The sequence below is a fragment of the Mytilus edulis genome, chromosome 14 (assembly GCF_963676685.1).
Source record: "Mytilus edulis chromosome 14, xbMytEdul2.2, whole genome shotgun sequence".
NCBI classification, from domain to species: domain Eukaryota; kingdom Metazoa; phylum Mollusca; class Bivalvia; order Mytilida; family Mytilidae; genus Mytilus; species Mytilus edulis.
This window is the reverse complement of record NC_092357.1, coordinates 5,962,782-5,978,904: the sequence shown is the minus strand read 5'-3', so window position 1 is coordinate 5,978,904 and position 16,123 is coordinate 5,962,782. Positions and strand designations below refer to the sequence as shown.

At 31.9% G+C, this 16,123-nt stretch overlaps 2 protein-coding genes across 3 annotated transcripts in view; one reads left to right on the top strand and one right to left on the bottom strand.

Moving 5' to 3' along the window:
• LOC139503905 (uncharacterized) overlaps positions 1 to 16,123 on the top strand; it is a 41,403-nt gene that overhangs the window by 9,896 nt on the left and 15,384 nt on the right. For both annotated transcript variants that reach the window (XM_071293914.1, XM_071293913.1), the window contains exons 4-11: positions 214 to 349; positions 6,421 to 6,529; positions 7,341 to 7,419; positions 8,220 to 8,297; positions 10,548 to 10,705; positions 11,704 to 11,741; positions 12,408 to 12,513; positions 13,909 to 14,073. In XM_071293914.1, the coding sequence (XP_071150015.1) occupies positions 214 to 349; positions 6,421 to 6,529; positions 7,341 to 7,419; positions 8,220 to 8,297; positions 10,548 to 10,705; positions 11,704 to 11,741; positions 12,408 to 12,513; positions 13,909 to 14,073 (869 nt within the window). The remainder of the gene's footprint in view (positions 1 to 213; positions 350 to 6,420; positions 6,530 to 7,340; positions 7,420 to 8,219; positions 8,298 to 10,547; positions 10,706 to 11,703; positions 11,742 to 12,407; positions 12,514 to 13,908; positions 14,074 to 16,123) is intronic.
• On the bottom strand, positions 8 to 2,786 carry LOC139503906 (uncharacterized). The gene has a single exon (XM_071293915.1). It carries the CDS (start codon positions 2,656 to 2,658, stop codon positions 1,795 to 1,797), a length of 864 nt encoding a protein of 287 aa, XP_071150016.1. The 5' UTR covers positions 2,659 to 2,786; the 3' UTR covers positions 8 to 1,794.

The window sequence follows — 16,123 nt, the reverse complement described above, 5'->3', positions numbered from 1 at the left end:
CACTCTATTTTGTTTTCTTTTATCTCAATTATATTTTAAACTTAAACACCATATTTACAAAACAGCATAATAAAAAATTTATAAAACATATATGGAATATTGACACAAGCACAATGTTGTATGTTTTGTTTTTTAAATATGTATTTGACTTGAACAGCATATTTACAAAACAGCATATAAAATATAAATATAAAGAATCTCATTTGTTTTCAGACTGGATCATTCACGCTGAGAGAAGAGACATATTTCGTATCTCCAATAAATACCATGAATAATACCACGAATAGAATCATTCACCAGATTACTAAACCAGATCCGTTAATGTCCTTTAATGATTTTATTGTACAAGGTATGTGCAGATAACTTTCCCTAAGATCATCAAAACCTTGTCACAAAAATACAGAACAAATATCTAGAAAGGAATATCTTATATCTTTATGATTAGGGCAGTATGTGGTACGGGTTTTACTCATTGTTACCTGGTTACATATAGTTGTTCATTTCTGTGTCATTTGGTCTCTTTTGGTCTCAATAGCATTCATACCACATCTTCCTGGTGACCCTTATGAAAAAGGGCAAATAAGCTAGAAAGAAGCACTATGTTGTTCTGTGGCAGCCTATCAATCTTATGACGTTGTTGTAAAATTGTTCACTTTACGTCATGTCTAGGAAGTACGATAGTTATATAATTATGGGACCATTAAATGTCTTTTCCTCATTGGTTGAAAGCATAAGGATTATTATATATTCACAACGAGAAAAAAATCATGAGATTTGGAACAGCTAACGTGTATTATAAATACTTATGTATCTATTCAATATCAATGCCGTTGGTTTATAACATCATGTCTTTGTTTTTTTGTGGCTACACCACATTTATCATAGGCAATCACACCTCATGGACGATTCTTGTTTTTCTTCCAACAACATTTCGTTGTAATTTTAAAAAGTTGATAAATTTAACATCTCTTCTACTAAAAGAAGTTAGAAACTGCCATAGCAGTCGATACATTTAGCACGAACACAAGGAGCAGCTAAATATCTTTCGCTAATAAAAGAAAATTAATAACTGAAATATCAAACCAACAGACATGACATTCACCCTCGGCCGTTGTCCTCGATGAGTATCATATCTCTGGGGTTAAAAATTATTGCATCAACCTCATCAAAATTTAACAATGGTATAATGTCCTGACAATGTACATGATGTAGAAAAAAACGTGACTGAGAGTAATATGACAATCGTTCGTTTTGTTTGCTATTCTTCTTGTTTTCTCTATAGTGTCATATACATTACTTAATCCCACTTATATAACACGCATATTGGGAATCGTAAACAATATCAATGTAACAAACAAACAATTATGAACCATTGAAATGTGTAAGATCTATTGTCATACGGATGAACATTAGATATATCTCGAGCTAAAAAACAATAAAATGTTTTGTAACATGAAAAATGTAAAATTAGGAAGAGCGTGAACATCTACAACTAATTCACGTTGTAACATCTAAAGTCGACTTAGAGACTACTAGGTTGACATATCAAATAAACACTTTTCCATTGTAATAAATAGTATTCCATATTTGTGATATCACGCTTATCAAACGTATAATCAAAGTCTCATTTCATTCATATCATAAGCATATCATGATCGAACATTAAGCAACGATTTACAATTATTGTTCTCAACAACAGTCTATGGTAAATATCTTGCAATATATGAAACTTAAGGCTGTGCAATATTTTTTCTGAATTGTAAAGTTTACCTCACCCGAACAAGAAAGTTGTCTTCAATATGTGTCGATGTTTAAATTAAGGAATACTAGTTGAGCTTCACTTTTGCCTTTTGTTGATGAACAGCCGATTTTCAAAATGTCATTTTCTCCAATGCATACACTACATGGAGCAATAAAGTTAAGCTGCAATGTTTTCTGGCACAATAACACATCTCCTTTCATAGATAAAACATGTATAGCATGATTGTTACAGTCAGTAATGACTATATGACCTTGAGAGGTCGTAGCTATTCCTTCAGGGTTAAATTTGTTCCATCCACCGTTCACATCTGGATTTCCTATATAACTCCATTTCACTGAGCCGTCATTATCAAGAACAGTAACTCTTCCAGAGTTATCGGCAGTGATAATGTCAGACACACAAATATCACCGTTAATATTCGTTGTTATACGGTACGGACACGTAAATAACCTGCGTTTGTCTTTGTCGTATTCAAAAGTAAATTTCACTTTTCTGTCCATACCAAGTTTTCTAATTCCTCTGCGAGATGTTTCTGTTATTGGAAAGGTTGGGGCATTTTCCTGGAATCCTACTAAAATATCGTTTTCTTTAGTGATATGAATTCCTAATGGAAGAAATGGTGATATATTTGACAACGCTTTTAATTGTCCTTTAGGAGTTAACATTTTAAGAATATTACTACTGTAAATAGACAATAAATATCCCTCATCATTAACCAGTTTCGCTATGTCGTACACTTTAACACCGGTCAATTCTTGAATTAAATCTATATTTTCATTGACTTTCACTTTTTGAAGTATTTTTTCTTGAGGATTATGGATCCAAAGAATATCCTCATTTTCTACTATTCCAACAACAGCAGGAAGTTCGGTAGTGACTACTTTAATGACGTCCATAGTGAAAGCAAGTTTTGTTCCTTTTTTGTCTATATTTTACATTATCCAACTGTTATATCCATAATCTACTGTAATATATATATATATATACGACTCCGTTATCTAAGTTGCACTTGATGTAATATATGGGTTTTAAATTTTTGAATTTAAATTTAAATTTAACGACAAGCTTAACATGACCTTGTACCGTGTTCGATCCCGCTATATACTGAGCAACAGGACGTATAAAACATTGATTTAAAATAGTTTTCATTTCCGAGATTCATCAAAACTGAAACTGATTAACATAATAAACAGAAACCAAATGGTAAAATAAAAATATCTAGAGTATTCATCAAATTTGTTATAATTATATACATGTATTATATTAATTATCTATCATTATGTCGTTATGACTTACTGAATCAGCTATTAATAATAATAGTCATATTCAGACTAGAAATTTGAAACGCCGATTTTATTTGTACAATATCATATCTCCACGATCAATAACAGGAAAAGATAGATAATAAGGAAATGTATCAGCTTTATTTCTGAGAAATTTATCTTTTAATCTTTATTATCCAGTTCAGTATTGATGCCATTTATACAACGTCCAGCGGTAAATATGTCATGCATAATCAGGATTTAAACATGATGGTAGAATACGATATTGGTATTCTGTGTCATTGTACCAATAAACTCATCATAGATACCAGGACTAAATTTTGTATAAACGCTAGACGCGCGTTTCGTCTACAAAAGACTCATCAGTGACGCTCGAATCCCAAAAAAGTTAAAAATGCCGAACAAAGTACGAAGTTGAAGAGCATTGAGGACCAAAATTCCAATAGTACTTTTACTTCAATTTCTCTTCTTCTAATTGTACCTGAACTTTCCTCTACTGAATGTACATATACACGTGCATTTCAATTTTCGGTCATTTTATAACAAATTGTTCAGGAAATTGACGCTGAATAAATTTCAGGTTTCGTTTGTCTGATCTCACTTTGGATGAATGTGATCAATCAATCAATCAATTAATTAATTCATCTGTCAATCAGGTAACTAATTAATCAATCGATCAAGTAATTAATTAATTTAACAAATCAATGAATCAGCTATTTTATCAATTAGTCAATAAGTCAATCATTTCATAATCATTCAACAACTGAATCATTATTATTTCTCCCGCCTTCACAAATGCAATGTGGATTATATCTTCATCGCATACGATAGTATAAACATGGCACTTAGTATACAATGTTTATTTATAGCAACCAATTGATCTTACAATGGTAAATCTTTGATTTACAACATGCAATAATTTATATTTATTTTCACCACTACACCATTGTTGGTTGACATGCAAAGAATTTTAATGACCCATAAATAAGTTATGCAACGTTTCTTTTAAAAGTGGATTTTGAAAAGAATTTAAACAGGTAATCATATCTGTTGTGGTATACTAATTTTAAATGTATAAATGAAATGATTGAGGATTAAATAGATCGTCAAAAGTTAAAAAAGATTAAAAGTGAATGATAAACATGTGTAACAAAGGGTGTTTGGTCTACTTTAATCATTTATTATTAATAAACGAATGCGTTGATTATATATGAAAACCTTGAACGAGTCTATGTCGAGAGTGCACGTATGTGATTACGTTGCAAATTAGAAAGTTGGAAAACCATAGGGTAAAAAATCGCATAGAAAACCACAGGGTAATATAACATAGAAAACCATAGGGTAAAAATCACATAGAAAACCATAGCGTTAAATTAACATAGAAAACCATAGGGTAAAAATCACATAGAAAACCATAGGGTAAAAATCACATAGAAAACCATAGGGTAAAAATCACATAGATAACCATAGGGTAAAAATCACATAGATAACCATAAGGTAAAAATCACATAGAAAACCATAGGGTAAAAGCACATAGATAACCATAGGGTAAAAATCACATAGAAAACCATAGGGTAAAAATCACATAGAAAACCATAGGGTAAAAATGACATAGAAAACCATAGGGTAAAAATCACGTAGAAAACCATAGTGTTAAATTAACATAGAAAACCATATGGTAAAAATCACATAGAAAACCATAGGGTAAAAATCACATAGAAAACCATAGGGTAAAAATCACATAGAAAACCATAGGGTAGAAATCACATAGATAACCATAGGGTAAAAATCACATAGATAACCATAAGGTAAAAATCACATAGAAAACCATAGGGTAAAATCACATAGAAAACCATAGGGTAAAAATCACATAGAAACCCATAGGGTAAAAATCACATAGAAAACCATAGGGTAAAAATCACATAGATAACCATAAGGTAAAAATCACATAGAAAACCATAGGGTAAAAATCACATAGAAAACCATAAGTTAAAAATCACATAGAAAACCATAGGGTAAAAATCACATAGAAAACCATAGGGTAAAAATCACATAGATAACCATAGGGTAAAATTCACATAGAAAACCATAGTGTTAAATTCACATAGAAAACCATAGTGTTAAATTCACATAGAAATCCATAGGGTTAAATTCACATAGAAAACCATAGGGTTAAATTCACATAGAAAACGATAGGGTTAAATTCACATAGAAAACCATAGTGTTAAATTCACATAGAAAACCATAGTGTTAAATTTACATAGAAAACCATAGGGTAAAAAAATCACATAGAAAACCATAGGGTTAAATTTACATAGAAAACCATAGGGTTAAATTCACATAGAAAACCATAGGGTAAAAATCACATAGAAAACCATAGGGTAAAAATCACATAGAAAACCATAGGGTAAAAATCACATAGAAAACCATAGGGTAAAAATCACATAGAAAACCATAGGGTAAAAATCACATAGAAAACCATAAGGAAAAATATAAAAAAAAAACATAGGGTAAAAAGCCAAAAAGAAAACCATAGGGTAAAAATCACATAGAAAACCATAGGGAAAAATATAAAAAAAACATAGGGTAAAAAGCCAAAAAGAAAACCATAGGGTAGAAATCACATGGAAAACGGTAGGGTGAAAATCAAATAGAAAACTATAGGGTAAGAAATAAAAAAGAAAACCATAGGGTAAAAATCACACAGAAAAGCATTTACGGAAATAAATAAAATATCCAAATCTTTGATAATATGAAATAGGGTTGCTGTTCCCACATTTCCTTTTATACATATTGAAATGAATTGCATATTAATAAGTTAATGTGCCTTTTTATTGAATTAAAATGCACGAACATATCGAAAAGAGAAGCATCGCGAAATATAAACTTAGATGTAATTGAAATTGAAGCAATGTTCTGCTTAATCTAATCAAAATTAGTTCTTGTACTTGCGCCTCGTTGTTAATATGACGCTCGCGACAAATCAAGGAGCAAGTGCGAAGAACTTCTTATACTTAGATTGTGTTCTGCTTCAAAATCTACAACAATCGCAAGAGATATCTTAACATTGCCGCTTGTCAAAAACAATCAATAATAGATGGTCGTTATGATTTTTTGAAAATACAGATAACAGGTATTGGCAATAATAAAACATCTTCTTTTGTATATATTCCTACTATGTAAGATCTCGCCACAAACACACATTTAAAACACGAATATAGTGTACAGGATAACAACAGTCGTACATTGTTTGGTAATCGAAGGTTTATTATACTGGACTTAAGAAACGATCAATTTTAAGATTAAACTTCATATCAATTCCTCAGATTCGTGTTACCTGACATATTCTTACAAGCAGCTTTCCATTCATTATAGGTAATGTTTCTTACAATAGTCAAACAGACAGTAACCAAAGGTTCAAAAGACAAACATTTAGATATGCCATAGAAATATTTCTAGTCATAGATTATTCAGTTTTTAAATTGTAAGTATTTATGAGAGTATATAAAAAGTACGTTTGCTATATATTTGTTAAAAATATCATTAACAGACATTATTTTTTTCTATGTGACCTAAATGTACCTTTATTCATACGGTTATATGAATGATAATTGAAACGGTAAAATGAGTCGGAGAGACAACTCGACCAAAGAGCAAAAAAAAAAAAAAAAACCAAGGCAAACAATAGTTCCTCAATAGTTCCTCTACACAGCGCGAAATTCACGCTCCCGGATGCAGGCTGCAGCTGGCCCATAAACTACAAATTATATGTATAGTTGTTCCATCATTGCTCATGGTATTTTGAGCATGAAAACTGTTTTTGTTTTTCTGCATTCAGCAGTTTCTTCGTGGTCTTGTATATTAATAGATCACATCTGAAATCATCTAAGTTAAGAATAGATATTAGAATAAAACTGTGGAACTATTAGGGATATTGTTATGTGCTTTTTTCCCCCTTTTTCCTTCTTATTTTGTTTTATTGGATGTTAGTGATAGATCTTTGATAGATTACTCTATATAAACCGTAAATGCATGTCACACCGAAATATCGGCTACACGGGATTGAATCATATGACATTCGACAGGCATATCTAAAATACCCCCCAAAAGATTAAAGATTAATACATATATAAACTTATCATAGATACCAGGATTGAAATTTAGTATTAACGCCAACCGCGCGGTTCGTCTACAAAAGACTCATCAGTGAATTAAAAAAAAAATGTAAAAAAGGCCAAATAAAGTACATTATATTGTTGAATTGTAAAACTTTTTATCATGGTTTTCTTTTTCAGTTGGATGGACGAGAGTGAACAGAATAAAACAATTGCTATGGATAGAATTAACACATATTATGCATTCATGATTAATGGGGTAAGATAATAAACTAACATGATTGGGCAGCAACCATTTTGTCTGAAAGTCTGACTGACTACCCACGAGAGAAGTCGCTTTAAAACCAAACGGGTCTTAGCTTTATTATCAAGCGAGACATTGTTTTTAAACTAAACGATACTTAGATTTATAGTTTTGGGACCTTATTGGTTTGTTTGATAGTGAGATGCAACGAATTGCATAAGTTGTTTACTAGATATAAACATCAAATACAAAAACTAATGAAATAACTGATTCTTGGAGTGAAAATAGAAAAGAATTTATAACAATTAGGCAATCATCAGTTGTGGACAGACTGACAACATTATGGCAATAACAGGCACATAACTGTCCAAACCATTATATATACAAGACATGATTTAGAATCACTTACCTTACCGAAAAAAAATTAGGCTAAATACATTTATGGTAACCGCTGAAGGCCCTACGATTGTTTTTAGCTTTCGTGGTTAGCTGTTTCATTACCACATTATATCACATCTCCTCATTTTTTTTTTATTGTTTATGTATCATATATCTAAAATTGAGAATGGAAACGGGGAATGTGTCAAAGAGACAACAACCCGACCATAGAAAAAACAACAGCAGAAGGTCACTAACAGGTCTTCAATGTAGCGAGACATTCCCGCACACGGAGGCGTCCTTCAGCTGGCCCCCTAAACAAATATATACTAGTTCAGTGATAATGAACGCCCTACTAATTTCCGAAATCTACATTTTTTTAATTAACCTGATCTTTTAATGGGTGTCATATTTGAATATTTTTTTTTCTATTTCAGGTAGACATACGGTATAACAATTTACCAAACGCACCCTTTTCAATAGGTTTGACATATATTGGTATCTATATCTCCGAGGTAAGTACAACAAAATCAACTAGATACATATTATTTCACTTCTTTTGATATAATATTTTTTGTTAAATCCAATGATATTTTTGAAAATTTAGGTCACACATCTTAGAACGCATTATATATAAAAAAGAAGATGTGGTATGATTGCCAATGAGACAACTATCCACAAAAGACCAAAATGACACAGACATTAATAACTATAGGTAACCGTACGGCCTTCAACAATGAGCAAAGCCAATACCGCATAGTCAGCTATAAAAGGCCCCGATAAGACAATGTAAAACAATTCAAACGAGAAAACTAATGGACTTATTTTTGTAAATAAAAATGAACGAAAAACAAATATGTAACGTGCAAACAAATGACAACCACTGAATTACAGGCTCCTGATTTGGGACAGGCACATACATAAATAATGTGGCGGGGTTAAACATGTTAACGGGATCCCTACCCTCTCCCTAACCTGGGACAGTGGTATAACAGTACAACATAAGAACGAACTATAACAATCAGTTGAAAAAGGCTTAACTCATCAGATGGACAAAAATACAAGTGGACGTGGCCCGGTACTTATACATCCCGACACAAAAAGACACAATGAACAGATATGAGAGTACTCGCAGTTATCTGACAGCTAGTTCAAAGCCACTAACAACTAATAAAAAAAATCATGCAACTAATTATGTTCTTTTTCAACTTCTGCGTTTATTTCGCTCATCGGTATTGATATTTTCCCCCTCTCTTTGTGAGTATACACAATACACACAAAGGATGACAAGAATTAAAGATGACAAACATTTCAACAGAACACGTCAACCAACACGTCAAAACTAAACTCTGCTTGAAAATAATATGCGCATACACGAAGACAGCAACACCAAACAGCACATGGTCCAACTTTGTATTAAATGTCTTGAGTTTCAAACAGTTTAACGCGAGAACAAACCTCCCCTTTTGCCTTTACAATATTTTTTAAATGTTTCATAAAATAAATCTTAATTAGCAGTGGCGGATCCAGCCATTTTAAAAGGGGGGGGTCCCTAACCCAGAGTAAAGGGGGGGGGGGGGGTTCCAACTATATGCTCCCATTCAAATGCATTGATCGGCCAAAAAAAGGGGGAGGTTCCAACCCCCGGAACCCCCCCCCCCCCCCCCCCCCCCTTCCTGGATCCGTCACTGCTTAATTAGTTATCTATATTTTACTTTACTTTAAACATATTTTATTTCAAAAAATCATGTACATGGCATACACATATAAATACAGTGATAACATATTACAAAAGGATTCGGAAACAAGGTTTCCCTTATATTAATCCGTCTCCCTGTAGAAAAAAGATAAAGGGAAATAACTGCAAATAAAAAAGTAGATTTTTTTTTCATCAGATCTTTCCTATATATATATGTACCGGCGGCGGAGTGTGTTTACAGGACTTTGTCAAGACTGTCTCACCCAATTACGATCTTTGTCATGCACGAACGACGCTATTAGCCAAAACGCTTCGAATCTACCAAAAATTGTTGCACTTGTTTAAACACGAGTACATTTTCCTCTTGATTGAGGTTATTGCAGCCAAATAGTAGTGTTTCTATATTGTATGGGAAGGGAATTTTTCTATCGTACGTTTTCGGACAAGGGAGTAATTATTACACTCGAGGAGAAAATGCTTACTGCTCTCGATTCTACCACAGGTACAGCTTTTACTTTCTACAAGATTTCTCTTAAATAAATGTTCGTTCAGATTGCTACAATCCATCCGAAGTCTGGCATGAAGTATTTGTCCTTTCCTGTCTCCATAAAAATAATAATTTGGCATTTTTCTTACATTTTGATTAAGGTAACCTTTAAGTGTTAACTTAGATGGACTTAGTCTGATATCGTCCGGAATAGCATTCCAGGATCGAATAACTGAGGGGAGAAAAGATTTCTGGTAAAATGCAGTTCTACACTTTATATGTTGCGTGTCATTCGTTCGTCGTGTGTCATAATTATGAATATTGAACAATTGTTGAGGGATAATGTCGCTTAAATAATCAGGGGTCTTATTGTGAAACATTTCATGAAATTTTATAATTTTGTGTTTTTTACGTCTTTCTGATAGTAACTCCCATCCTGTTTCGTCGTATAATTTATTTATGGACGATAACTTAGTACCACCAGTAACTATCCTAGCCGCTTCAAGTTGCATATTTTCTAGTTTGTCACTTAAATAGTCTGGAATGTTGTCCCAAATGATATCTGTATATTTTAACAAGACACAAAGTGATTCATACTGGACAGAAAACAGAAAGATAACCCAGCCTTCAGGTGAAACTAGAATAGACCCTGATACAATTTTAGCAATATTCAGCAACTGGGTTCAACAGAATTCACAGTCATTTTCAAATCCAGATCATACCATGTTGTTTACAAAGTAAGTCAATTTAGTAAAGAAACTCATTGAATATTAGTTTTTTTGTCTTGATCAGCATGCATGAAACATCGGTATTAACAGGTGTAAATGAACTGCATGCCAACACGGACTATATTAAAAAGAAGATGTGGTATGATTGCCAATGAGACAACTTTCCACAAGAGACCAACATAACACAGAAATAAACAACTATAGAACAATGTACAGCCTTCAACAATGAGGAAAGCCCAAACCTCATAATCAGCTATAAAAGGCCCCGAATTGTTTATGTTTATCCTCATTTTTTTCTTCGGATGATGTATGTTTGAACACAAATAACAAAATATTATCTATAAAAAAATGAACACTGAAGTCAATGAAGAGAAGCCTAACAATTTTTAGGGGAAAAAAAGATTGATGTAAGGGACAAAGCAGTTGATAACAGGCGTACTGTATCAGTGGTAAACGCAAATATATTAGTATTTCTTGAAAGGGATAAATTTTCTAAGCATTTTTTTATGCGTCTTCGAAACATCAAAATAACTTTTGGAGATTGGCGAATCGGCCTTTTTAAAAACATAATACAAGAATACAGACCTCCAAGATCAAATTAAAAAAGGGGCAGTTCAAAAACCATGACACCATCAAAGGCTCAACAATATAAAACAACAGAACGAATGGAAAACAACTGTCATATTCCTGACTTGGTACAGGCATTACTTACAATCTCTTTGTATCAAGTACAAAACGATTCAAATAAAAGATAAAAGTATTATATAAGAGATGTTAGACTAAGAAAACAATTTCACTAAAAGTGTTACAAAAAGATCAACATTATAAAAGATAAAAAGCTTCTTTTAGTCTATATTTTCTAAGTCAGACTGTATGACAAGAAATATCATCATGTCGTAGGTATTTTATATAATAATGTTGTTACTGTACTAAAAATAGTGTAAATAATTTCATGAAATCAGATGCTTTAAAAATTAATATTAACGTTTTGATTAAACACTTATTAGGTATCAACTTGTGCGAGGTGGGTCAACTAGTGCCAATGGTAAGTATTTTTAGTGTTTCAAAAAATATCTGTGCTATATTGATAGTTTTCCGAAGTCAGAAAATTACTTGATAGACTCTACGTTTTCTTGAATAAAAGGCAATCGAAATCAGCACGTGTGTTTAGCACTTCGAAATATTTACAACAGATAAAAAAGATTGTAATAAAAAATGTACTACACCTTCAAATTTATCTGACATGCATTTTTTACAATTCATATAAAAAGAAAATTCCAAAAATACCAAACTCCGAATAAAATTAAAAACGGAGAGTTCATAATCAAATGAGAAAATCAAAATTTCAAACACATCAACGAATTGATAACAACTGTCATATTCATAACGATAATATGTTAAAACGTACATTACGAAATAAGAATATATAATGTTATCTTTCGACTCTTGAAATGTGTTTCTTTATATTAACTGCAAGTAAAGTGTAGCTTGATGCATTGTGTTGGTTGTACATAAAACCAATCTTTTATGTGTGACAATGCCTTATTGCAATTACAGGCGTTGCCTATCTTGGTGCAATGTGTTTCCCATTAAGTAAGTCTCTCGTGTGTGACAATGTCTTATTTCAATTACAGGAGTTGCCTATCTTGGTGCAATGTGTTCTCCATTAGGTCAGTCTCTCGTGTGTGACAATGTATTATTTTAATTACAGGAGTTGCCTATCTCGGTGCAATGTGTTCCCCATTAAGTCAGTCTCTCGTGCGCGACAATTTCAACTTCATATCACAAACTGTAGCAGCTCATGAATTAGGACATAGGTAAGTTTTGATGCAAATAATACTGTAAATTACTGAATTTCGCGGATACTATATTTCGCGTATTGGTCGTTTCAGCCGACTTCGCGGAATTTATATTCGTGGTATTGTAATTTTCTTGATGTATTTATACTAGGGAGTCACAAGTGCTACATATTCCCGACAATTAAAATTCGAAATATGTTTCTACTCGCGAAAATAGATCGTTTGCAAAAATAAATACAAAATAATACGGACCAGTGATGTTATTGCCTTTGATGTTTAACTAGTATCACATGTACATATTTGTAGTTTCAATTCCTTAGGGAAAGGGATAAGAGATAAAGGCAACAGTAGAATACTGCTGTTCAAAAGTCAAAATTCGATTGAGAGAAAACGAATACGGGTAACAAACTAAAACCTAGGGAAACACATATCCTATGAGAGATAAACAACGAAACAACAGAAACACTAAAGTGCAACAAAAAACCAAAACGACAAGTTTCTCAATAGTTACACATACATGTTGTTTCAATTTCTTAGAATTTGTTTTTATCATACTCGGAGATCCTATCCTTACGACACTTTTCTCATAAAGTTTCCATTTTTCCATACACTTTGAATGCACATCTCGGTGAAATAGGCCCTTTGTTTCGTCGCTAACGCCAACTTTACACTTGCGCTTTACACTTTGTACGCTTTATAACCGGATAAACTTACATATACCTGACTTGTTACACAGACATTGCGTTAAGTAGAAAATGGGGTATAAAATCTGAGCATTGAAAATAAAAGCTTACTCATTTTTGAAAGTGAAAATTATTCGAAAGTCTTATTATTACATAGGAAAATTAACGAAAAGGTAATACAAAACAAATCTTGTTTTAATTTGCGAAACAATTTATGTATATCAATTAAGGTGGTACTTAACACTACAGGGAGATAACTCTATAAAATCAGCTAAACGTTTTAATTACGTTGTGTTGTTAATGGAATATTAAGCTTCTCAATGATCAAAATTAGTGTTTGTCAAACTGCTATATAACCAGTGTAATTTTTCTGATAAATTGGTTGGTTCAAATTTTTAGAAATTTTTATATTTTTGTCAAAGGGTCAAAGTAAGTATTTTGTAAAAATATTATGAAAATTAAACGAGCCAAATAAATTTTAGTCAAGGTGTTGGGTACCACCTTAAAACAAATGATACCATTCAGAGGTAGCCGAAGTGTCCGATTATATACATTTTTTTTTCAAATATTCCTCACTTCAACTGTCTTTTAATGACATCTGTCTGTGTATCCATTTTTCATCTGATGACTTGTATTCAAATTTAACGAACTTTTGTTTCCAATGCCCACTTTATAACTTGTTTGATAAAATACATCTTTGTCATATAAATTTACAAAATTTCATATTTAGTCTTGGTGCTATTCATGATGGGGATCAAAATGTGTGCAATAAAAGTGCTGCCTTCATAATGTCCGCTACCGGAAGTGCTAAGCTTGGGGATACAGCCAGACATCCATGGATTTTCTCATCTTGCTCTGTTACAGAGATTCAAACAGTGATGGATAAACTCAATAGGTAAGTTGTATGAAATCACGTGATCGAAGGTAGACATAACATACTTCACAGCATTAGTATACTACCTGAATATAATGATTATTGCATTTATAGGATGTTTGTATGCAAGGCTTCTAAGCAATTGCACTCTATAAATAAATGACTTTTCAAAACAATGCATGTACAATCGTCTCTGTATCTGTGCTACAGTTTTGATTAAAGGTGTGATGCATATGTATACGTAAAAGTAGTATACAGGTTAATCAATAGCTTTCATTTGCATAGTGTCTGTACGACGCCAAAACTAAGCTAAATCATTTTCTAGTCATAGTTCTCCAAATAATTAATTAATATTGAAGTTTAAACAATTACATTTTGCTTTGCATACTAGACAAAGATATATATATATATATATATATCTATAATACTAAAATTACGAGGTCCAATTTGTCAGCCGTCATCACGTAAAAACGACGAATCACAGAATTCAACTTTATATATAACTAATATAGTACAAAGGTGTAGATTAAAAATTACACCATTCCAGGCCCCTTTGTTTTCCACGTAATTAATATTGCCAATAATGAAGAAGTTCCGGGTCGAGTCCGCTACCGATACCAATAGTATATTCACCTGTTACCTATTACCTTATCTGTACGTTCCGCATCTGACAGGCGCACCACCAAACGTTGTATTCCGGATTAATATGCTATATACACGGGTCATAACCACAGGGTTGACACTACTAAATTGTCAAATTGTTACCTATTGTAGTATTTTAATCAGTTAGACCAGAGACATATAATACATAATGAGACGTATTATATGTCTCTGGTTAGACTTTCTAAGATAACAATACGAATACTAAAAATCTGGACTAAAAATCAGGCGTATACGTGTAGGTACAGTTTTCAATTTGTTAGTGAGCATGACGTAAAACAGCGAAGCAAATAATTCAACTTTACTTATAACTTATATAGGACAATGCTGTTGATAAAAAAATACTCCATTCCAGGACCTTTTGTTTCCAAATAATTAATATTACCAATAATTGATAAGTTCCAGTTCGACGGGTTCAAACAGAAAGACTTGAAAGCAGAGAAAAACTGTGTATCTTATAATCGGCATGACTTTAACAGATGACAATACTAATACTAAAATAAGGCTTGCGCATAGTTATATACTTTAATTCAATCACGGACCCGTGATATCACGGGTGTGTTCTAGTATAACATATATATATATATGTTACAGTGCATTTGTATAATCAGGGATTATGTAGAATCCCTAAAATTTTCAGGGATTATGTATAATCACTGGTTAGTTTAGGGATTATATATAATCACTAAAACTTTCAGGGATTATGTATAATCACTAGAAAAAACGTCAGGGATTATACAGAATAACTGAAATGATACTAAAATATATAACATATTGAAATATCTTAAAAGTTAACCTTAATATATCATAATAATAACCTTAATATTGTAGGCATAATTTATTAATATGAAAGACACAAAAATATTGAAATGTTATACACAAAATAATTAAATGATAAGCACAATATAATTAAATGATAAGCAAAATATATAAAGAATAATTGATGTTTTGTTTTTAATACTGCCTTTATCAGTAATAATATCAAGCGAGCCCTTTCTGATATTGACTGTATTAGTATTAATAATATCAAGCTAGCCCACACGGGCGGGTTCATGAAGTAAATATGAAAATATTAAATTGCATAATGATTATTCTTTTTATCGTATTGTTTAGCAATTGTTTTTATGTTGAGAATTTGAATAAAATGAAATTGTCATTAAAACTATTTTTATGCCTACAGTCGTTTTGATAAATGTTAATGTTACGTATAATATTTTAATATTAAACATTTTATTTACAAACTAAATTTGGATGGCATCGACTATTACACATTTGCCCTGATTTTCTACAGGCATATCTATCAAATTCACATCTGTTTTTACCACAATATCAACATTTAAAAAAAACCTTGTCCTCCACATCAAATCAGATTTTACGGCACGTCTCAAAGAAATAGAGTTTACAGCACAAA

Bases quoted from the DNA above. Each gene is read 5' to 3' on its own strand.
- LOC139503906 (XM_071293915.1), bottom strand. From the start codon at position 2,658: ATGGACGTCATTAAAGTAGTCACTACCGAACTTCCTGCTGTTGTTGGA.